The sequence below is a fragment of the Natator depressus genome, chromosome 1, assembly GCF_965152275.1.
Source record: "Natator depressus isolate rNatDep1 chromosome 1, rNatDep2.hap1, whole genome shotgun sequence".
Lineage (NCBI taxonomy): Eukaryota > Metazoa > Chordata > Testudines > Cheloniidae > Natator > Natator depressus.
Genome location: NC_134234.1, coordinates 170,031,610 through 170,055,580, shown reverse-complemented (window position 1 = coordinate 170,055,580; position 23,971 = coordinate 170,031,610). Strand labels below are relative to the sequence as shown.

At 40.0% G+C, this 23,971-nt stretch overlaps 1 protein-coding gene across 2 annotated transcripts in view; it reads left to right on the top strand.

Moving 5' to 3' along the window:
- NCAM2 (neural cell adhesion molecule 2) overlaps positions 1 to 23,971 on the top strand; it is a 525,587-nt gene that overhangs the window by 306,082 nt on the left and 195,534 nt on the right. For both annotated transcript variants that reach the window (XM_074971360.1, XM_074971367.1), the window contains exons 6-7: positions 9,453 to 9,570; positions 15,993 to 16,153. In XM_074971360.1, coding sequence (XP_074827461.1) covers positions 9,453 to 9,570; positions 15,993 to 16,153 — 279 coding nt within the window. The remainder of the gene's footprint in view (positions 1 to 9,452; positions 9,571 to 15,992; positions 16,154 to 23,971) is intronic.

The following is a 23,971-nucleotide window of genomic DNA, read 5'->3' as shown; positions in this document are numbered from 1 at the left end:
TTACTCGTTGCACGGGTATTCCTTGAATCCATAGCGGTAAACAATAGCTGTGATATTTAAAGCAATACATCTTTAGATTGTTATCAATAGTGCACGGAAAGAGAGTGGGAAGGAGGGCAGAAGATTACCAATTAAAGGGTATAGGAGTGTGCATGCTCTTTGTATATAAGGGGAAATGTTTCCCTCTGGTTCCTCTGTGTGCAATACTCCTGAGCCCTGGCTATGTGCAATTCCCATAGTCTAGCCTATAGTATTTACTATATCACAGTATTTCTATATGTAAGCCTACATTTGAGCTGGGACGTGTGATTCTCAACTCACATAGACTTATCTGTGCTAGTTTGGCTCAAACTAGTGCACTAAAAATAGCAGTGTGGCTGGGGTTGCATGGGCTAGCTGCCTGAGTACATATCCATCCGGCCCCACCACATATACAGGGAGCTAGCCTGGCCACCACCAATGTTACCTGTCTACACTGCTGGGTTTTTTAGCATACTAGCTCAAGCAGAGCTAGCATTGGTAAGTCTATATGAGCTGGGAAGCACACACGCCCACCTCAAATGTAGACATACCCTATATGGCTGGGTGTCTCTTACTTGGAAAAAAATTCTTGACTATAATATATAATAAAGGGGATCTGAAGAGAAAAAAAAGCTTTACAGCCTATAATGCATTGAATGCTCCAGGTATCCTTGAGTGTTTCACAAAGTAAATGAAATAAATGCTGTTAGTTCCATCACTGGGTACAGAAAAAGAGCAACCATTATGCAGTGAGTTCACTCACAGCATGGATATTGGAATGTAATTTATCAAGACAGGTAATTGTTGACCTGAACATTGGAGTTATCTCCTTCTCATTTTGAAGAGTGCTATGAAATCTTTCACTTCATACTGGACTTTTAAAAAGAGATGGAGAGGAAGGCTGTGTCTGGCACAACGTATTGCATTAAAAATGGTGGGCCAAATTCTAACCTTGTGTGAGTGAATGATGTCAGTAGAGTTGTACCTCTTCATACTCAGTCTTAATCTGGCCCAACATCTTTATCAGTGAGCACTTCTAGCTTTGAACTCAGTGTTACGATCTAGAGGCAAAAGAGTTACCAACTGAGCAACACTAAAATCATTTCACATTGTAGACTCTCCTCCTTGATTTATCAGGATGACTGGCTTCTGTAAGATGAAGCTAAGTGTACTAAATCTATTTCCAACTGGGTCTGTAAAGTAACATTACAAATAAATAAATAAATAAATAAATACATTGCAATGACACCTAACAAGAAAGGGAAATGTCTCTGAATCTGTTTCAGCAAAAATGCATCAATTTTCTCTGCCTGTAAAACCTTCACAAGTGCAGCCCCACAGTACCTTCTCGTCTTCCATAAAATAAAAATGGGATAGTCAGATAGTTACAATAATTTTTAAAAAGCATAGGAGGGCTATGCAAAAGGTTTTTTTGTGCATGGATACTGTCCAGTTTTGGAGCTTTGTGAAATCTTCCATTTTATTTTTAATACTGTTTTAATTGAGTTCTTCAGGGAAAGGCCAACTGGGGAGCAGAAGGTGCAGAAATAGCTGATGCTGTACGTCAACTCACCTTTTTCCCCCTTCTTCTTAATCATCCTGGCCCCCAGCATCTCTCTGTTCCACCTATACAGAGTCCTTCCCCATCCATTGCTGCAGGAGCCCCCGGATTGTTTTCTAGACCCTTCTCTTGCCCTACCCTTCATGGCTCCTTGGACATTTGAATTCTTGGTACTAGTGCCAGAATGGAGAGCAAATAGGTAAAGAAGCCAGTTTTAAAAGGGAACAAATTGCACATATATGGATCTCTCTAAGTGATAATTCTTAGGGTACTTTAAATTTTTTTGGAGAGTTAGAGCAACTCTTCAGGTGTTAAAGCACCTATCAAATGTATAAATACTGTAGTATTAATTCACTGTAGTATGAGATATTAGGAACAAAAATAAACAACATATACTAAGCAGTGTTTCCCAAACTTGTTCTGCCGCTTGTGCAGGGAAAGCCCCTGGTGGGCCGGGCTGATTTGTTTACCTGACGCATCCATAGGTTCGCTGCTCCAGGCCAATGGGAGCTGCTGGAAGTGGCAGCCAGTACGTCCCTTGGCCCGCGCAACTTCCAGCAGCTCCCATTGGCCTGGAGCAGGGAACCGTGGCCATTGGAAGCCACGATCAGCTGAACCTGCGGATGCGGCAGGTAAATAAACCGGCCCGGCAGGGGCTTTCCCTGCACAAGCGGTGGAACAAGTTTGGGAAACACTGTACTAAAGTACTCGATACCAATATGAATACCACCTCATAAATACCTAAGATGGACAGACTTAGGTTCATCATTTTAATGGTGGTTATAGTATCAATCTTGTACTGGAAGGCTGAAGTATAGCACTTGGTCATATTTGCCTATTTTAAAATATAGATACATCTTCAGAATATAGAATTTCCCTCATTTAGGTGGCTGATTTCATGCCACTTTGCGAGCTATCTTGAGAAATCACATACACTAAGAAGGATTTGACTGTGTAGGTATTGGCTAGCCATGAGGGAAACCCAGGAAGCTACTTGAAGTATTTGTAATCCAGGAGATGACACTTGTCCCTCTAAGTCAGTGTTGTTATCATTTATTCAGCTCTGTGGGTATGCATAGCTCATTACAGACAAATAAACATGTGGTCAGTAATGAACAATGTCCCAACATGGGATTAGAATTTACTGTAGTATTAAGAGAACTGTCTTTCAAAGGAGGTACAAAACTTAGGTGCTGGTCCCTTGGTACCTTTAAAGATTCCAGAGTGCTTTTCTTAAGAGCCGAGTTATTAAATCAAGTGTCCCTAATGAAATATTGACCCAGGATGCAATTACATCCCACCTACCTAAATTCTCCCTGCAATTTCATTTGGAAAGTATTTTCTTCTTCACATACTGGTCTAAAATGTTGTGTAGTGTTGATGAGTGCTATTAAATCATTGATGAATTTCAGCAGAGAGGTGGATAAATATCAGTTGTATGTTATTTGAAGGGATCACAGGATAAAGAGTGTTTGCAAAGTGCTTTGGATTCCTTTTGGGATGAAAAAGTACTATACAAATGGAAGATCATTCTCATTGTGAGACAGTAACACTCGTACTGATTTAGATTAAATAAAGAGTCAGAGCCTACATTTTTAAAATGTAACAATCTGATGTTATCTGAAAAAATAATTTCACCTTTTAAAGTTACATTCAAGTAAGGAAAATATTTAGATGTTGACAATAAATTGAAAAATATACTGAGGTTGCAGAGATGGGTCTTCTATCAAAAGTGGAGCTTAAAAATTTTTGTTCTGAAGAGTGTCTAACAGTCTTCCTTTTATACTCAGGGGGCTGGACTAAGTGCTAGTCTGGAGTAGAGATATAAAAGTTGAGTCATGCAGCTAGCAGGCTAGGACTGGATACTTGTAGGTAATGGGATGACAGTAGAGTCCGGCAAATGGGAAGAGGTGATGTGGTCCATAGGGGTACTTCGATCGAGGTAGAGATACGCTGGGGATTGTGAGATTAACTCATGGGAAGCAGAGAGGACAAGATTATGTACAGGTAACAGAAGTACAGCAGACAGTAGTGTTTGATAGTGGAGAAAGGAGTCTTTAGGAGGCACTTATCATACAGGGTAGGGAAGTTCAGAAGATGAATTGGGGTAAGAGAGTTGATGCATGTGAATGAGAAGGAGGTAAAAGGGATGGTTTGGCAGAAGGGCTTGTGATCAGGTGTTGGATGGGCAACTGAAAGTGTGGCATTGATAGGGCTCTGCATACAACACAATACCTATTTGTTTAAACAAATTTGTCCATAGCTTGGCACTGTAGATGATAAACAAACCTTCAGGGCTTTAAGATTTAAATGTTGAATGATTAGTCCTTCTGGTTGTTGGAAATGCAATATTCTATTGTGATTTTTTAAATTTAATTTTAATTTTTTGTATTATTTGTTTTTACTTCTTTATGGAAATTACCAGTTCTTTTAGACCAGAAGAGGTTTAACCTGGGCATCTTTCAAGACCAGTACATTTTTCAGACCATAAAAATTTGTGAGTCCTATGCATTACCACTAGGGTAGCCTGGGATATGGATTTGTATCTCATTGAATATCCACCCACTACATAGATTAGAAATGCAGATAATAATATTGATTAACCCCTCACCCCCTTTAGTATTTTATATAACTGTAATAACTGTGAGTCCAATCCTGCAAGGCAATGAGCACCCTGAGCTGACATTGGCTTCAGTAAAAGCTCTCAAGTATCTCTCAAGGCTCAGTCTCCTGTAGGATTTGGGCTTTTGCTGAAATGTAGGGAACATTGGACCAGATCCTCAGCTTGTGTAAATCAATGAATCCCCATTATATCAATGGTGCTTTCACAATTTACACCAGCTAGGGATCTAGCCCTCTTTGTTTAAAAATGGATCGTGGGCTCTTAGTTTAAAATGTTCTGGAAACATAAACTATCCATATAAAAGTCTGCTGTCATGTTTGAGACTGGTAGAGTTAAAGAAATATCAAGGAAAATTTGTCAAGTTAAAAATATACAGCATGTCTTTTCACTTCACGTCTCGACTCCAATTCCTATGTACATGGGGTAAGAGTGCCAGCAGCTCTTCGCCACTCTGGTCTATAGTGCAGGTTCATAAATCTTGTGATTCCAGTCCTTTTCTCTTCAAACTTAACTTGACAAAGTCATTCATGTATCCTTGATCTTCCACGTCCTTTCCTGCTGTCCTCTTTCTCTCATTCTTTCTTCTTCTCCTGTCTCTACTTGTATAACTTCATGGTTTTTTGGGTTTACCTTCAAACCATGGTCTTCAAAAACAGATGCCTGCTCTGATACCATATTTACCAGTCCCTCTTTTCTGTCAATCAAAAGGGCCAGATCTTCAGTATACATTTGTTTTCTCTGTGTCTCCACAGTCTTGATTCTCCTACGAATTAACTCCATAACTAGAATGAATAGAAGTGGACTCCACACACTGCTCTGTCTCAATCCCACAGTCATGTCAAAACTCTTTGAAATTCCATGTATTGTTAACACCGTAACTCTTGAGGCTCTATACACTTCCTTTATCACATCCACTTCTTGAAGCCCCCCTTCCATCCAACTCAAGAGTCCAAATACTAACTCCCACAAAACCAAGTCATATGCTTTCTCAAGATTAATAATTGCTACATAGCAGTTATGCCCTTCATTTATCATTCTTTCAGACTTCGGTGTCATTGCAAATATGAACAAATGCACCAAGTAAAGAAACTATTTTAGAAAATGTCACTGCGAATACAATAGAAAGATTTTGCATTCTGATTCTGTTGTGCAGTCAAGAAGAATGATATACTTATTACTATTTCAGGTTTGGTAATGGAGGAACAAGCAACTTACAGGGAGAATGAAAATTGCATGATAGTGTCATTTTTGCACAGATCCTGGGGCAACACAAAGGAGCCTTAAAACAAACCAAGAGGACCACTTGACGATTCCCGCTTGGTTGTGGCCACATCATCTCTCCCACCTGGATGATTCATGGCAGCCAGAAATGTCTCTTGGGACTGTTGGCAGCTATTGTAATGTAGAACATCCACTGAAAACTGGAGGACCAGGCTGGTGCCTGTCATCCATAGAATAATGGGGAAAGTAAAGTGATTTAAGTCATCCCTTAAGCTTTCCAGAGAGACACAGCAGTTTTGGCCCAAATGGTCAAACCTGTATGCCTAAAATTAGGCACCAGTCTCCATATTTAGTGTCTAATGGAGAGAGGGATTGCGGTCATAGAGGAGACTAATTCAAGTCTTAGGCTGGTTGTCATAATGTTGCCTTACTACAGGTAGAATAGATGCAAATGGCAAACTACAATGAAGGAATGAGTTGAAACCCAACATCATCTCTTCATACGAGTGGATGTCAGGTCAATTGCTTATGGAAAAAATAAGTCTATTTAGTATTCAATGTTCTGGCCACAGTTGGATGACAGAGAGCCTCTGCTGAATATCTTGATAGCTTGGTTCTCAAACTACATTAAAAATAAATAAAAATCCTCCTTTTGAATTTGTGAGGAGAGGAAAATGCAGTGAATGTCCTGAAAAAAAGTTTTGTAATATATCTGTCTAGATAATTGACAGTCAACTGTGGAGGTTCCTTGTTTTGGGAATACAATATTTCTATGTCCAATCATAAACATGATACAATAAAAAGTATAACTTATTGGCATATTATTATTGCACCATTTGAATATCTCATTTCAGGAAACAGTGCTCAGAAAAATAATGCAGTACTTTGTGATGGAAAGAGCTGATGTTATTGTGCTCTTGTAGTTTGTATCTATGACCAGGAAGACAGTATAATTGGAGCTTTCTATCTGAAGACAAAATCTTCATTATCATCTTCCTGTCTTCAGTCATTACATTCCAGTATTTGATTAGGGATGCATACCTTCTCTCCAGAATTTTCTTCACAGCAAGTCAGGTGCATTGTCTGAAATATATTAAAAATAGAACATCTGAAATGTACATTTGCACATCAAAACCTGATTTCACTTTGATTTATGAAGAGAGAGGTTCCTTCAGAGCATAGTGCACCCAGTTTGGTTGGTGTCATAGAATAAGGTTGGAGCTTGCTTTTTCTCAGGATTACTCTAATACCTGAAATGGTGCTTATGTACTTTTTGCCATTTATGTCCACTGTATATTGTACAGACATGATGGGACAAGAAGTAAATTTATCTTCACATCACATGCTGATACAGGGCAACTGAATTACAGTTGACAGAAGACATGAATACTAGTACAGAAGGGCAGTAAGGGCCTCATACTGTTCTCGTTAAAGTCAATGACAACAGGCTTGTTGACTTCAATGGGAGAAGAAGCAGGCCTAATGTACTGCCACTTGTTCTCTGTCATTGGAGCTAGGGTGTGGGAAACATGTAGAACACTAGTATAGGTATTTTAGGACTTTATAATGCCACCCATCAGTGTAGTATCTCAACACAATTCTGTGCTGAACCTGTATCTTACATTAGTGTTAGAATATTTTAGTGGTAATTTATTTCAGTTTGATTACTGAGCTATTTCTCACTTCTCTGGGTGTCCTTGAAAGCAGGGCTGGAATTTAGAAAGTCTGGTTAATGAAAATTCATAGGACCTGTTGATCTTACATCACTTTCCATCCTTCAGTTCATTTATTTTTCTAGTTTTAAAGTCAAAATTGTATAGAATATATATTCGTTTTTAATTGGTTATATATATAATACTGACATTAACCAATTAAAAACTAATCCTTCCAAGCCTAATTATAAGGTATGTGTTTCCTGATGATCTCTCTTCCACAAATTATTCTCTCTAATTAATGTTCATGGATGACAAGGAAAAGATGTATTCTGAACCCTCCAAGAACTGATTTAGCATTGAATGGCTATTCAGTGGATTGTTATCTTGACTTTATTGTACAATAGGTGAAATGCTAACAAAATCCAGGTCAACAAACGAAAGTTAAAAAGCAATTTTTTAAAAAAGAAAATGTGTTTGATATATAAATATAAGTTTCTGGAGTTTTGAGTTTGTTGTTTTTCTCTTAGGCTCCTTCTTTATTACCATCTTGTCTTAATGGTACCTAATAAGCTTGGACCAAAAATAAAATTACAGATAAATCAAGAAAGATGGGAAGCTCAAATGTTTGCAAGCCTTGGGCCTACAAAGAAAGAATGAGGCTTAGAATAAAATTACTTCATTATATCTCTTTCTGATCATTTGAAATGATTAAGCAAGTTTCTGAATTGAGTCCATAATCTTGAAATTCTTGACTTCAGTGGAGTTTGTGGTCAATGGAGAACTTGCTGTTGGTCCACAAAGAGCTGTCTGATTACCTGGAGTTGGTTCCTGCTCAGGTCCAGGAGCTAGAGCATAACACAAAAGAGCTAGAAATTCATTGAACACATGCCTAATATTTTTCCATATAAGAAATTTCTGTAATTGCCAGAGAGATGTTTTGAAATTGAAAGTGGGAGGCAGTGATCTGTCTGTGAAAATAAAGTCTTTGGCTTAAAGCAAAAGGGCGTGATTCTCTCCTCTGGCCAAGCAGAGCTTGGATACAGTGGAGGGAGGAGACTTTGACAGGGAGCTGTTTATGGTTCCCTGATCCTCACCCAGCAGCCACCACATAAGTTAAAGCTGCACAGGGGCAGCTCTAAGTTATCCTGCTGACAAGATATCCTTGCCAGCAGAGAATTGGGCTTGGTGGAAAATAGCTCTTCTGTTCTCCCTGTTCTGTCCTCTTCCAACACCCCCCTCTTCCTTTCCTTATTCTGTGGGGTGGCATTCCAGCGCAGGCAGTGTGGAAGTCAGGCAGCAGAGCAAAGTGAACTTGATGGCAGAAAATTCAGGTCAAAGTCCTTGAGCTTCTCTCTTTGGTACAGTACAAGCAAAGAACATATGTGATTTCAAATCTGCTTGGCCACAGAGGATTTGGGATTTTTGATTACCTATCAGAGATGTCTAACTATGACTTCTCTAATTATATAATAGATGCTTTTAGTTCATCTTGAGTATGAATTTTGTGGAAATTAAGATTCATACCATCTATCTTAAGTCCATTCCAGTAGAATAATAAAATTAGTATCATGAATGGAGATATTAAATTACATCTTCTGCTTTATTGTTTCTTGAAACAGCTTTTTATTATGAATATTGGTGAGGTATTCAGTGCAAATTACTGTTTTAGTAATAATTGCATTATGTCAAAAATGCAAAATATGCAATTCTCAGGACACAATAATTAGTTAGAATTTTTGGAAATGTAATTTTAGATATGGATTGTATATGGAGAACTCTAGCACAATGTATCATTTTAAGCTGATGATATTCCTGTCCAGAAAATATACTATAGTTTGTTTAGAAGAATTAAATATGTTTAATCAAGAAGAACATTATGGGTTGATACCTAATTTGAAAGTGCTGTCTCACATCAGTGCATGGTTGCCTCTCAGCTGCACGATTGTGTCAGAGGGAGGAGAAAAGAGAGACATTTTCATTTCAGGTAGTTTAATTAACACTAGTCAGTCTCTCTGCACTGACATGCACACAGTAGCTATGGTCCTTCAGCTACTTTTAAATCTTATTTAATAAAACAGATCAGGAGAAAAAGATGCTTATATTCATTTTGTTGTTAGTTTACTTCAAAAGAAACCATACACAAGTGGTTTGATAACATTACAATGAAATAATAATGATTAATGTCGTCTGAAGGAAATACAACTTTGAAAATATCTTAGTGTTATCTGATACTGTAAGCTGACTTCATTTTGTATTTGTAAATTAAATGCTTAATAAGGATTGCTCTGTTCAAAGTTTCCAAAGAAGCAATTGAACCTTTATATTTTTTCAATTAGTTTACCTCACATGTATTTTTTTACATTTCTTTCAGTTCCTCCAGCAATTATTTTGCTACAGAAGTCCTTTAATGCTACAGCAGATCGGGGAGAGGCAATTACTTTATTCTGTAGAGCCACTGGCTCTCCTGAACCTGAAATCAGCTGGCATAGGTAAATTCAGTTTAGATCTCTATATCAGAAAGATTTGTAATGTGTTACGAGTTTGTATCATACTGAAATAAACTACCTCCATTGTGTTTATGGCTGTTTATCAGGAATTGCTAGGCAAATTAAATAACACACATGTGATCAAACTATGTTTATCATCAAGAAAGAGAAATTGGAAAATATCTAACATATTTTAATATGTCTCACATTAAAGGAGAAACAAATAAAGCTGAAGAACCTATAACTTTAAAAAAGGCAACAGATATATTTCTGAATTTCTCCATGAAATTTTCACTCTCCAATCCCATATACAAGTACCTAAAATAACACTGAATACAGATGTAATGCTATAAATACATGTCCAACACACAGAGTAACAGTATTATATTATACATCAATACAATGTAAAAGAAGATCTATCTTAAGCTGATTTTAATCATCTGATCGTCCAGTGCAGCCAGATATACAGTAACAGGTATGGCCTCTGTGTGTTGTGTTAGTTTGTCTGGATATTTGATTCCATTATTTGCAGACAAGTTGTGGATACTCTTGCAAATCTGAATCTGTAAAAACAGAAAACTGTTTGGGGGATATGGAGTATATCTTCCAGGTGAAGTCAGTGAGATTTATATGGTTAAAATTGTGCAATTTTGAAAATTTGCCACATAACGTCTTTAAGGATCTCAGCTTTTATACCTGTCTACTGTATTTTTACTGCATGCAACTGATGAAGTGGGTTCTAGCTGATGCCCAAATACATTTGTTAGTCTCTAAGGTTCCACAAAGACTCCCCGTTGTTTTTCCTGATACAGACTAACATGGTTACCTCTCTGAAAGCTTTTCATTGGTTTCTCAGCTTTTCCATGTATATTTATGGAACAGACTTACATGCCTTTTGTTTCAACACCTGATCTATTCACAAAGGATGCAGTCCGGTGTCTGAGTGTGAAATAGCTCAGATTCCTTGTATGGACACGTATTTCTGTTTGGGGCTTGAATGAATTGTCCCCCATGTGCTCTTTCAAAGGGATCAAGAGATTTGTGAACATCTTTCAGAGTGCACTGGACTCCATAGGGATTCTCCTCAGCTATCTTCTCTCATTGTTACTCAGCATTTGAAACTTAAGAGATTCTGTTAGATTCATCTTAGGTAGATGTTGGTTTCCCTTGACTGACACCTGCTTTCTGATGCATGTGTCAAATGGTGTGCTGACTTTGTCTGACATGAATTCCTTTGGATTGCAGAAGGTGTAAATAAGTGCCATCTTTGCCCCACTCACTAATATAGATGAGAATTCAGTTTCTATCTGATGAAACAAAAATAAAATAAATCATGCAAACCCAAATTATTTGAAGTGGTGATGTGGAATTCACAAACAAAAGTTTCACATTTTGGGAACTTGGTATCCCTTTGAGGTCATGTTATAAAACGTAGCTCCCAGCTGGGCAGAATTCTCTCAAGTTTATTAGAAATCTGATATCCTCATTTGCCTCACTGCAAGAAGACAATTCAACATGGTGGTTTACATTTTGAAGATGAGAAGGATGGACACAGTCATCTTGTGTCTTGGGGAGCTGTATGTTTAGAATTGTCAGTCTTCAGTGCCATATCTTTAGTGTACTTTAATTTGAAAGTACCACAGTAAAATACACAAACAAATGAAACACCTTACAGAAGGCCCTATGCAAATAGTCTGTGGATCAGCTACTAGTGAACCAGATCTTCGTTCAGTAGCAAGAATGACCCCTCACTAAGGAAAATGGTTGTTGTAAACCTTCCAATACCTCTAGTGGATAAAGCCTTACTCAGGCCCTGAGAGACTATGTGGTCCAGTGAATGTGGTAGTGAGCCAGTGGACTTGGGTTTTATTTCTCGTTCTGCCACTGACCTGTGTTCTGAGACCTTAGGGAAGTCCATTCACTTCTCTGTTTCTCCTCCTGACCTTTATTTGTTTTGTCTATTTACAATATAAGCTCTCTGTGGGAGCGGGACTGTCTTTGATTATGTGTTATTACAATGCCTGCTACAATGGGGCTTTGATCTTGGTGACAGCACCTAGATGCTACTGAAATACAAATAAGTAATAATAATAGGAGGTGGGAATTCAACTATTTCCTCGGTGGATGGAGCAAACTTGATTCCACACGTTATTATGCATATAGTCAATTTCATTTCTGATTTCACTTCCGTTGACTAATCAGTTTCTTTATCTGATGATATTTTTTTCCTTGTTCTCATGCTCATCTCAGAGACATCTCAAGATGAGTTTTAAGTAGAGCTGGGCAAAATTTTCAGCTGAATTATTTTTTTCAACAAAAAATCGAGATTTGATGACCCAGATAGTTCACAAATTCATATTGATTTACCAACATTATTTTGGTGAAAAAAAATCTTTTAAAAATCTGTGAAAAAAATCAACACTTCATTTTCCAAATGAAACATTTTGATTTCTCGATTCAAATCAACTTTTTGTTTTGAAATATTTAATTTTATTTTTTATTAAATAAAAATGTGGAAAAATGCTTAAAATGAAAAACGTTTTGTTTTGGATTAAACAAAACATTGATTTTTTTAATCACTTTTCAATTAGCCAATTTTTTAAAAAATGTTTTCAGGTTGACTCAAAACTATTTTATTTTATTTTTGGAATTGCCACTGAACCAAAAAAAATCCATTCAGATTTAGTTTCTTCTGAAATTAATAGATCAGATTTGACTGTATTGAGGAAAAAAAAATCAGAGCAAAATATTTACCTCCCTTATTATTTCTGAGAAGTTAATTTTAAAGTTTACTCCACCAAAATCTTGCCACTTGTAGGCAATATGAGGATGCTTTTGCAAGAGACTGATCTATAAGTCTATATTTGGAACTTAATTCAAACCATTTCCTCAGCGTGACTGCTTCATTGACATTGTAGAGATATGCCGGGTGAGGTAATATATTTTATTAAACCTAATTCTGTTGGTGAAAGAGACAAGCTTAGAGCTACACAGAGCTTTTGTTCAGATGTGGGGTCAGAATGTTATTTTGTCTTGTTTAGTACTGTGTGCTATTTCTGTTTTTGGTGAAACAATGTTATTTTGGCATTTGTTTTCCAGAGTTATCAGAAATATGCCATTTAAATTCATCTTCACTCCCCCACCAGAGTTTGATTTTATTAGATTTTAAAGTAGACTATGAGAAGAAATGTGATCTATTGTTTGGGATCCATGATTTTGCAGTCTGTTTCCAACTATGCAATTGAGTTCTGTGACCTTGAGCAAGTCTCTTATCCTCTCTGTGCCTCAGTTTACTTATCTGTAAAATGGGTACTATATAAAAAGCACATAGAGATCCTAAGATGGAAAGTGCTAGAAATATGCAGAGTACTATTATTGTAATTTATTTACCATTTATGTCAAAAGCAATCGAAGATTTGTGTTTATGCCAAGATATCTATACACTTATGCTATATGCTTGGTAACAATCACTAAGGAAGAAATAGGTTTTTTACAGTACTGTAGGTTTTTACAGTACTGGACAGGTACTTCTGATTCCACAAACTGAAGTAATAATAAATATTACTTTTTTCACTGATAACCTGCACAATTAAGTATCCTGCAGAAGTGTACTGGATTTTCAGGGATTTTCTGGGCAAAATCCTGCTGACCTGGGAGACTGGGCACTGGGCATCCTCCATTACACAAATTCCAGTGGGGTTTCCCAATAATACTCTATCTACATAGCATTACTATCAGTAAATATGGTTCATCAGGACTATTTCTTCATACAGGCCAGACCGGGAACCCCTTACTCAATCTCCACTGACTTCTGAGAGTAATGGGTTCACATTTTATGTAAAATTTAGTATCAATTTTATATGGAGTTGGGTTTTTTTTTTGCCAAAACAGCTGTTGAATGAGTAATATGAGTTTGAAAACAATAGGAATTTCATATGACAACCATTCAAATGAAATAATGAGTTTTGATTTACTGAAGTATTGTGTTAGTCCTGTTTCGTTATTTAAATTACTCATCTCACAAAATTCTTTGGAATATATTTTATGACCTAATCCTGACACAGCCAAAACTCTCATTGACATCAGTGGAAATTTTTCTTCGGTAACGACTGAAAGATTTTGGTTTATTATGGCATAATCTTTTCTTCCTTACAGTTGAATAGAGCCAGGTTTCAACTGAGTTAAAAATTCAGTTTTCACTTCGTCCTCTGGGGTTTTTCTTTTCAGTTTCCCACACGCTGCTACAATTAAGGGTCAAATTCAGCCCTGGCATAAACAGGTGCTTCACCACTGAAGTCAGCTGAGTTACAGCCGGGCTAACCTTGTACCAATAACATTTAGCCCTCTTGTAAGGTCCCTTTGTGGTGTTTAACTCGGTAAGCAAAATGCTGACCAAACCAGGAGCTTCAGGATTGGAACCAAAGTCCTCCTTTGTATGGTATTTATATGATAGAGTTTTAAGTTATTGATCATCTGTCTGTCAATTGTCTTAGCTATGTTCTTATGGGAGTATAAGTAAACATTATTTTAAATTCCAGTCGCATTCTGGATTGCATTATGCATGATTAAGGGAATTGAGCTAATGTGTCAGTGTTTCCCTACCAGTCCAATAGAACACTTACATATTAGTCTTGGGAGGTATATAAGAAGAAAGATAAGCAAAGATTAGTTTTTGTTTTATTTAATATGTGAATATACCTAGTTAAAATTTCATTTCTATGAAGGACTGATTCCTCTGTCACACAGGTGTAAATCTAGGGTAACTCCACTGAAGTTGATGGAGTTACACTAGTATAAAACCAGAATAAGTGAGTGAAGAATTCCAACAGAATTAAACTTCCCAAGTTTGTAAGATAAGTGTGGACCAATCCTGCAAGCCATACTCATGTGAGTAATCTTATTGGAATCAATGCAATTAATTGCAGGATCAAGCCCTTTATCTTTAGTTACAAGACTTAGAATTAACACACAAAGGAAATAATCTTCTAATGTGTAAAACATAGCTTCTTGTTCTCTAACATCAGTATCAATTTAAGTCTGTCCCGTTCCCTGGAAGTCCCAGTTTCTATTTTCAAATCTTCCTGGCTGTAGGAAACGTTCGTGACAAGAGACATTTTGGAACCATTTTTTACGGCAGACACTCCCTTGCATCTCCTACTGAAAACACTGGAAATTGTATGGAAATATCTGAGTGCAGAAGTAAGTCTGCTAAACAAATAAAGTAACTCACATTGAAAAGGAGATGAATGAGTGTCACCATCAAGTTTATAAAATTAAAGCATCAATGGATTAAAATTGGAGTGAGTTTTAACTTTGTTCTTAAAATACAAGACATAAAGATAACTCTATCAATGCACTGCTGCTGGCATAACATTAATGTTCCCTAGAAAGGATCTATATTCTTGCTTAAAATAAGATATATTTTGAATTATCTTAGAATTTGTTTTAATAAATATGACTATCACCATAAAATGATCAGAAAGAAACTAAAAATCACCATGGCCCCGATTTTTAAACTTGGGTGACTAAAACTGGGCTCCTAAATCATATGTAGGCACCTAAAAAAACTGGCCTGATTTGGTCCCCCAAATCCCATGGAAGTCAGAGAGAGCTCAGCACTTGTGACAATCAGGAACTTTTTTTTTTATTTATTATGTGAAGAAGCTGCATAACTGAGCAACAGAAAAAAATAGGTCAAAGGAAGCTTAGAGCAAATATGGCAAAGTGAAGAGAAATAAAGTTAAGATTACATTCTAGTAGAAAGAATGCACAATATAATCATGTATATGCCAGGGTGATGAAGTGAGTTGGTCAAGTACTGATCAACCATCAGAGTATTCACAGGTTTCATTATTTCTAAACCATCTGCACTGCACATATCCCGGTGGCTGGAGGTTTGTTTGTTTACTGATCTGTGACTAGCCAACAACAGCTGAGAAGAAAAAAACGGACACAAGTGCCAGTGTACTATATGTGTAAGTAGTATGAAACCATTTTTATAAATTATTGCACTAATGTGAATAGTAGTGTCATTAAATCAATGTTAAAACGTATTGGAATGAAAATGTTATACTGTTTCTAATTAATTTGTATTTTAGAACATGGTAATAAAAATCATATGGCAAGGAGTTCTGAGCATCAAGATACAGTCCAGAATGATTCCCTTATGCCCAGAATTTGGACACATTTATAAAGACATCCAATTACCCACTCAAATAATTTACATCAGAGTGAAATCAACAGCTTTCCAAATATAATGCTAGTCTCTACCACACATTTTTCTGTGTGCTTTTTATGTTAGCAAAATAGTCACGTCCTTCAGTGAAAATCACTGACGGGACTGACACTTCTCAATCAGAAAACTGAATGTGGTCTTTCAGACTATGAGATACACTGAGTGATTATAAATCCCTTTTATTCTTCAGGAATGGCAAACTTATTGATGAAAATGAAAAATATATTTTGAGAGGAAGCAATACAGAATTAACAATCAGAGATATCAAAAATATTGACGCAGGTCCTTATGTGTGTGGAGCAAAAAATAAAGCAGGAAATGATAAAAAACAGACATTCCTCCAAGTTTTTGGTAAGTATTTCATGGCATATACTATCATGATATTTTGTTTGTTTTTGTTTTGTCAGTTATCTGATTGCATCTGGTTGTAATATTTGATATAAAAAGACATATCGGGATAGAGCCTCACTGGGTATAAAATGAAGTCAGTGGAACACTGGCAATTGATACCTTTTGAATATTAGGCCCATACTGAGGTCACAATTTTATTTGTAGACATCAATCCATGGAAGAAAATAAAGTATCAAGAAGCCCAAGTGAAGCTATAAAGTATTGACTTTTAAGGTCCAAATGCCAGCTAAGTTTATTTCTTATTTATTTGTTAAATACAAGCAACAGTTACTGAGGAACAGTAGTAACTGAAATTATAATTCACGAGTTTATACGGAACCATGCCCCCAGGAGGTTCCTATTGATGCAGCAGCCAACTTTTGGCATTGGGTTAGAAGGAAAGCTTTCCCTGAGATGGCCACTTTAACCTTTACTCCTGAATTTGACTTGGAAATTCTTTTATCTTCAGCATCTGCTGTTCTACAATTCAGATACAGAACACTGAACTGGTAAATTGTTAATTTTCTCTGGTTTCCTTCTAAAAGTTGGCTGTTGGACTGTGAGAAAATGAAGGGCCAGAAGGAGAGGAAGCCTTGGGAGTGAAAAACAGGATATTTAGCCTTCTAAATACAGATATTTTAAGCCAGATAAAACCATACAAAGGCAGGGGTTTTATTGTTATGTATTTTATTCATTTTTTTAAAAAAATGTATTGGTTGATCTCAATATACTTTTTTGTTTTTAAGTGAGAAAGTCAAAAATCTTATTGCTGTTTATGAACTCTGTTCCTCCAAACCGACCTATGTGGGCGGACCCTTCTGCTTACACAGGTGTAATACTGTTAGCTTAAATGGAGTTCCCTGTAGATGGAGCTCTATTGCAGACACTAAGGCTCTGTGCGGGTGGAGAGGTCAAGACTGCAGGATCAGACTGCAGGATCAAGGCTATAATTTGTTCACTAAAGCCCTAAGGTAAAGAAACATCTCAGGTTCACAATGTCAGATAAAGAAAGAAGGGGAAAAAATAAACCCCAGAGAAGACACACAAAATTCTCACATTTATGTCAGCACGTAGCGTTGCCACCATAAAATAATGTCACTTAAATTGTTAAATTAAAAATGTAGTATAGTAGAAAAAAGCTTCTATTTATATTGGTGGTGGGGGGGACAGTCTCTGAAATATAAAAGAACTTGACAATTATAATCCTGAAAATACATAATTAAAACAAAAAGTATACATAAATATTCATTGACATTAACACTAAATATTAACAATTGAAATGACTGAGGCAACAATGTTGAAAACAAATACACTACTGTGTTGTTCAATTTATCCATTAAGTCCAGGTTTGTTTGTTTATTTTAAAAAAGGGCTAATTTCTACCTTTTTATAGAAGTAATACTAAGGATTAAATCCACTCCATCTATATAAAGCTGGATCTAAGAGAATGGCATGAAGAGGGCTTGGGAAAGTGGAATCCACATCCCAACCAATCATTAATCATGATCCCTCTGCACCACTTCTGCAGGATGTTGGGAACATTGGTCTGTGTAAATGGCATATCTATAACGCTAACCCTCAGTCTAAACTTTCCCTGGCCTGTCTAATGGCTTTCTACATCAGCCTGTATACATCATTGGCATGACTCGTGCACAGACCATCCTATATGGAAACTGAGACTGATCAAGGAAGGAAGCAAGGACTAGATGAGAAGCCTGAGAAGTGGTGATTAGGAGTGGGTAGGCAAGGAGAATGGGACCGGGACGAGAAGCCTGGAATAATGAAGAGAGAGAACTGGAAGTAAAATAGGTTGGAAGGAGCAGGACAGAAGGGGCTAAGTTTGGGAAGAATGGGCAAGAGGGTCTGTGTCCACTTGATCACACTCATCTGCAGAGTCTGGAAGGGAACACAGGGTGGGCATCCCCACGCACTGGACATGCACAATAGGGCCCATCCCATCCCTCTTATTATAGTCCAGGAGGACTCTGACTCTGGTGGGTGGTACCAACTAGGTACCAACTAGGACCAACTTCCAATGCACCTGGGGGGTCTCCACCACTTGTACATGGAGATGGGGGTTTTGCAGCAGGCTTTCTGCAAGGAGGTTCTCCCCATCAGCAGCTGCTACAGACCTGGTCACAGAGACTATCTTCCAGGTCCTAAGGAGGTCCTGGTAGAAGACTGGCAGCTCAGAGAGGTCTCGGGGGAGACCTCTGGGGGGAGAAAAAAAGAGCTGCCAGTCAGATTGGAGCTCTCAGAGGTGGTGGAGGAAGGCATGTGCTAGTATGCTCCATGCCTGAGTACCTCTAGTGTAAAGGAATCTTTACAGAGCCTGAAGGTGGAAGGAGTGGACCTGGCTGTGGATGCAGATGAGGCCCTGTTCACCCTTCCCCCGGGGGAAGCTCAGGACCCCCACAGAGACCCTATTGCAGCCCCAGCCAGAAAAACCCTAGGATTTTCTTGTGGATGCTGGCTAGAATTCCTGAGGGCATGTTCAGGGTGTTGAACTGGTGCCAGAGCATAGACAGTATCAGCTTGTTGAGCACCAGTACCCAACCTCAAAAGGAAAGGCACCAGAGCAGCCCCATCCATCTCTGCAAGTGGTCAGCCACTCTGGCCTCTAGTTCAAGCCTCCAGTGGGGAGGGATCAGTGACAGAAAGATAGAGCAGAGGACCCACACCCCACCAGATGGCATGGAGTGCGAGTGGGAGGGAGCATGCCTGCCACCTGTCCCCAGCTATCAGGCCAGAACTCTTGACCCTGTTACCTGGGCAAATGAGGACCTTGGTGCAAGCCTCTACCCACAGCAGGTGGCCCAGGTTCCTGGCTACGAGGAGCACATTGTTGACATCTGCCGACAGGTCCACCCATAAATCTGGCTCCCACAGTACCAACCCCATCATCCTCTTGTGGAGGAGACAAAGGAAGGGCTCGATGCCAATGGTATAGAGCTAGCTGGACAGCAGGCAGCCCTGATGTACCCCTCAACCGTATGTGACAGGTTCGGGTGAGAACCAGCTGAGCTTGACAGAAGTGTACAGTGCCTGGAGAAAGCACACAAAGCCGAATACCCACAGAGTGCCCATGAGATAACTGTGATATATCCTGTCAAACACCTTCTCCTGGTCCAGGGACAGGATGGGGGTGGTGACAGATTATCCCAACACACAAGATGGAGTTAGTCCCAGACCAGATAGAGGTTATCAAAGATGGTCCTGCCCATGACGATGTAGATCTGATTTTGGTGTGTCATGTCTACTAGCACAGACCCCCAGCCTCAGCAAGATGGCTTTCGCTATGACCTTGTAGTCTGTGTTGAGGAGTGAGACACAGACTCAGATGCCAGTTCCTTAGGTCATGAAGGTAACCCTTCTTAGGTGGCAGTTCAACACAGCCTGCCAACATTACAGGGGGAGCTCTGTGATACCTAAGAACTTGTCCCAGATGGTGAAGAGGTCCAGACAGTGAATGTCCCAGAATTAGTGGTAGAAATCCATGCCTGGAGATTTGTTGGTGAATATCAGGTGGAGGGCTTCCAAGAACTTGGCCAGAGTGAGAGGGTGCTCTAGCTGGTCCCAGTCTCCTACACTGACCATAAGGAATTTGTTCCACAGAACTCCACTGGTGTTGGCATCAGTCGGATCTGGGGAGAATAGGCTGGCACAGAAGGCCCTAACCCTTCCCCATTTCTCCACTGGGTCCATGAGAGGGATACTGTCCTCTGCCAGGAGGCAGGTGATGTGCTTCTTGGCCCTCTTTTTCTCTAGGTGTAGAAGAAGCAGGAGCCACAATTCATTTCCCAAAGAAGCTGGATGCAGGATCAAATGAAGGGACCCCGGGCCAGATGGTCATTGGGGGCCCAAAGTTCATCCCACTTTTCCTGACACTCTCTGCAAAAGGACAGGTCCCACCACCTCTGTGCCAAGGCAAAGGTGTGCCTCTGCTTCTGCCTCTGCCAGGCCAGCCAAAACTCCTGGAAGGATGCCTCAAACCCCACATCCTCAAAAAGGCTGTTATTGAAATGCCAGTAGGCCAGCCCCAGCCTCTCAGATATCATTGAGGCTGTCACAGCCCCCAGGTGGTGGTGCGAAAATGGGGCCAGCATAATGCTGGAGGAGTGCTCCTGCAAGATGTTAAATCAGGAAATATAAATGAGGTCCAACTCTGAGGGGCATGATCAAGTGTCCTCCACCTGGACATAAGCGAAGGTGGTGGAGTCATCCAGGTGGTGGTTGCACCAGATATCCACCAGAGAGTGATAGTCAGTGGTGTTCCTGAGAATGTCCATTTCTGTTTCCCAAGGCGGCCCCAGGGTGGTGTTAAAGTCCCCACCTAGGACCAGGAACTCATACCTGCTGCACCGTCGGGCCCAGTATCAGGGCATCGATGTTAACCAGCTTGAGAATCAGCTCCTCCACACAGACCTGGAGGTGCAGAAGGTGCCCCAGCATGACCTTGGCAACCCCCAGTATCTTGGACAATAGGTGCGGGGAAAATAGGGTTGCCATCCCATCTGAGAGCTTGGTGAAGTGGCTGAAGTACTCCTCATCTCCTTTGGCAGCTGAATCAGTGTGAGTCTCCTCAGTGATGAGCCGCCAAAATCTTAACAACTGGTTCCCTCCTCACCCAACGAGGGGGTCGTGGTCCACCCCCGCCCGCCCCGGGACTCCTGCCACATCCAACCCCCCCGCGTTCCTTGATGCCCCCCTCCCCAGGACCTCTGCCCCACCAACCCCCTCTCCTGTCCCTTGACTGCCCCCAGAACCGGGCAGAAGGGTCTTGTGGGCCACCGTAGTGGGTGCCAACCCCACCCCTAAGAGCCAGAGGGACCTGCCAGGGGATGAGGTGGGGAGTCCCAGTGGTGCTTACCTGGGGCAGCTCCCAGGAAGCATCTGGCAGGTCCTTCTGGCTCCTAGGGGCAGGGTAGCATAGCTAGGGGGGGACTGGCCGCTCCCCCCACTGATCACATCAAAAGTGGCGCCTTAGGCACTGACTCCGTGGAAAATTTGGTGGGTGGTCGGCAGCTTCCCGCCCCGCGCCTGGCCCCAGCTTGCCTCCGCCTCCTCCCCTGAATGTGCCGCCACGCTCTGCTTCTTCACTAGCCCCGGAGTACCCACAGAGTTGGCGCCTAATGCGCCACTTTTGGCCGGTTGTTAAATTTAGAAGCCCTTTTAGAACCGGTCCCTCACAGGACAACCGATTCTAAAAGGGCTTCTAAATTTAACAACCCGTTCCAGTGAACCGGTGCAAACTGGCTCCAGCTCACCACTGAGTCTCCTCCAGAAACATCACAGAGAACTCCCCTGCCCAAAGGAAGGAAAGTACCTGGCACCTGTGGAGACTCACACTACAGCCACTGCCCACCCCCACGGAGCCATACAGACACCCATGGTTGACCCCAAATGCAATCAGAGAATTGCAGAAGCTGCAGGCCCACTGGTAGGCTGCGGCATCCTGTTTCCTGGTCCTTTTGCCTTCCCCCATCACAGCTCTCACAGCCTGGAGTAAAAGATTAAAATACCCCTACCAGTGGAGAGTGAGCTGCACCAACAACAGGCACAGCTTGTCCTAGAGCATGGTAGAGTCTGAGAGCTCTGTAGCCTCAACTGAGCTCACAGACTCCCAATCATCCTCCGGCGGGGCACCATCAGTGGCCCTGCAGCCTTTGGGCAGGGGCATGAGCACTCCTCCGTCAATGGTAGCGGAACGCTGGTGCAGCACCATGTACACTGCATTATCACTGCATGGGAGTGAGTGGCAGAGGGAGCACAGCAGCCCGCAGGGGAGCAAGGAAGGGGAATACAAATACCACCTCCTGAGGGTCATCCCCCAAGAAAGGGATGAAGAAAGGGGTGACAGTAGCATGGGACAGACAAGGGGAGGGTTGAGGAGTAGAATTAGGGTCCCCAGTGGCCAAGCCGCCAGAGTGCAGCAGCACCTCACAAGGTGTAGGGATTGACTGGGCAGGTGTAGGAGGCTCCTGTATGACACTGGGCTCACACAATAGCTATATGATCTATTGGGTGTATTTCAATTATAATAATCCTTCTGCTGTTTCCAAGGGAAAATAAGAGAAAAAGATTGTATCCAACACAAATCCCTTATCATAACCTACAAGTATCTGCACAATCTCTATCATACTACCTTTTTGCAACGCCTTGCATTCACTCTTAACAATACCAGCTTCAATTGCCTGATATTCCTCTTCTCCCACGAGACTATTTGCCCTTTCTTCTGTGTTGTCCCTCCACAAAGGGAAAACTGCTAGTCATAATCTGTAAAGACAACACATATTCTCCTTCAAATCTCTCCTTTAATGACATAGTTCATTCAGAAAACTGCAGTCTGATAATGATTAGGAAGATAACTTCTGATTACTGCTCAGAATTGTGCACACAGCCAATCTATGCTAAAACATCCTATCAGTTTTTTTTTATTGTCCTTGAAACCCTACTGCTTGCTTGTCTGTCTCATCCACCTGTTATTTATTTTTTCTTTAGAATGCAAGACCTTTGGGGCAAGGACTATATATGTTTACTATATGGTTGTAGGGTATGCAACACAGTGAAGCCCTGATCTGGTTGAAGCCTGTCATTACTGCAATATAAAGGTTAAGTAGTAATGTAATAAGTTACAACTCAGCACTTTTAAACTCCAGAGGATGTAGCCGAGAGGGTAGTAAAAGTTTTCGAATGCTGTGTTTTCTGAGTTAACATGCTTATGTCTGTGCTTATCAGTATCCTTCTTTGGATTTGTTTTATGGGCTACAGTTTTTTATTTTATTCAACAATTATTTTGCTGTTTTCCACTCCCCCAAAATATGTTTTCTCCTTATATAAAATCTTAAGCTTGGAAGATTATAGAACTTCTACCTTTACATTCCGGAACACAATATTTTTTTTAATCTTTGCTAGGATTTTATATCTTTTCTCTGTGATGAGGGTTATATCAGGAAGATATCAGAAGCATGCTATTTCCCTCATAGAGGATCTCTTGCTGATCATGAGCCAGTCTTGGTAATCTCTCTCTGTCATTCTGTTTTCCTGCCATAGTGGCGCTCGTATTGATATTCAATGCCATCTAGGAGGTCTCATCCAAATTAATGTTTAAGACTTGTACGAAGGTTTTTGCTATAAATTCATTTCTGTTTGATCCTTCCACACCTGCTGGAAAACATGAGTGTTAACTGATTTTTTATTTCTTTCTGTTGTTGTCATTTCCAATATTTCTGCTATCTGGACTTTCCTAAATACATACTGATTTAAAAGATTTTATTTTTCTGTTTATCTCCTTTCTTGTCATAACCCAGGCCTCATTCTTTTCAATCTTACCTTATAGTTCTACTTTTTATTTGTCTAGGCCATTATCTCTGTCTCTGTGTTGTGTGTTTATAAAAAGGAGGTGACTACCCAAAAGCTGTAGGTGCCCTGACATATATTACAAGAGCACAGGTACTAACTACCAGCTAAACCCTGCCTCAGCCAACAAAGCTCAGCCCCCTAGAGCACTCCTGCAAATCTCTCCATCCTCTCATACAGACCTAAGCCCCTTCTCTGAATCATTAATTCTCAAAGATGGGGACTGCAATATTTGCTTACCTAAAGTAAGTGTATTAATGGGACCAGATAAAAAAATACTAACTCTAATTACGTATGTACACATGCTTTGAATCAGGGATGCTTATTTCCTCTCTGGGTACAGGACTTAAATTTTGTTTCTATTATTTTTCTTTTGTTGCTCACAGACATCACTGCTGTTACCTCACTAGGTCACTTGGC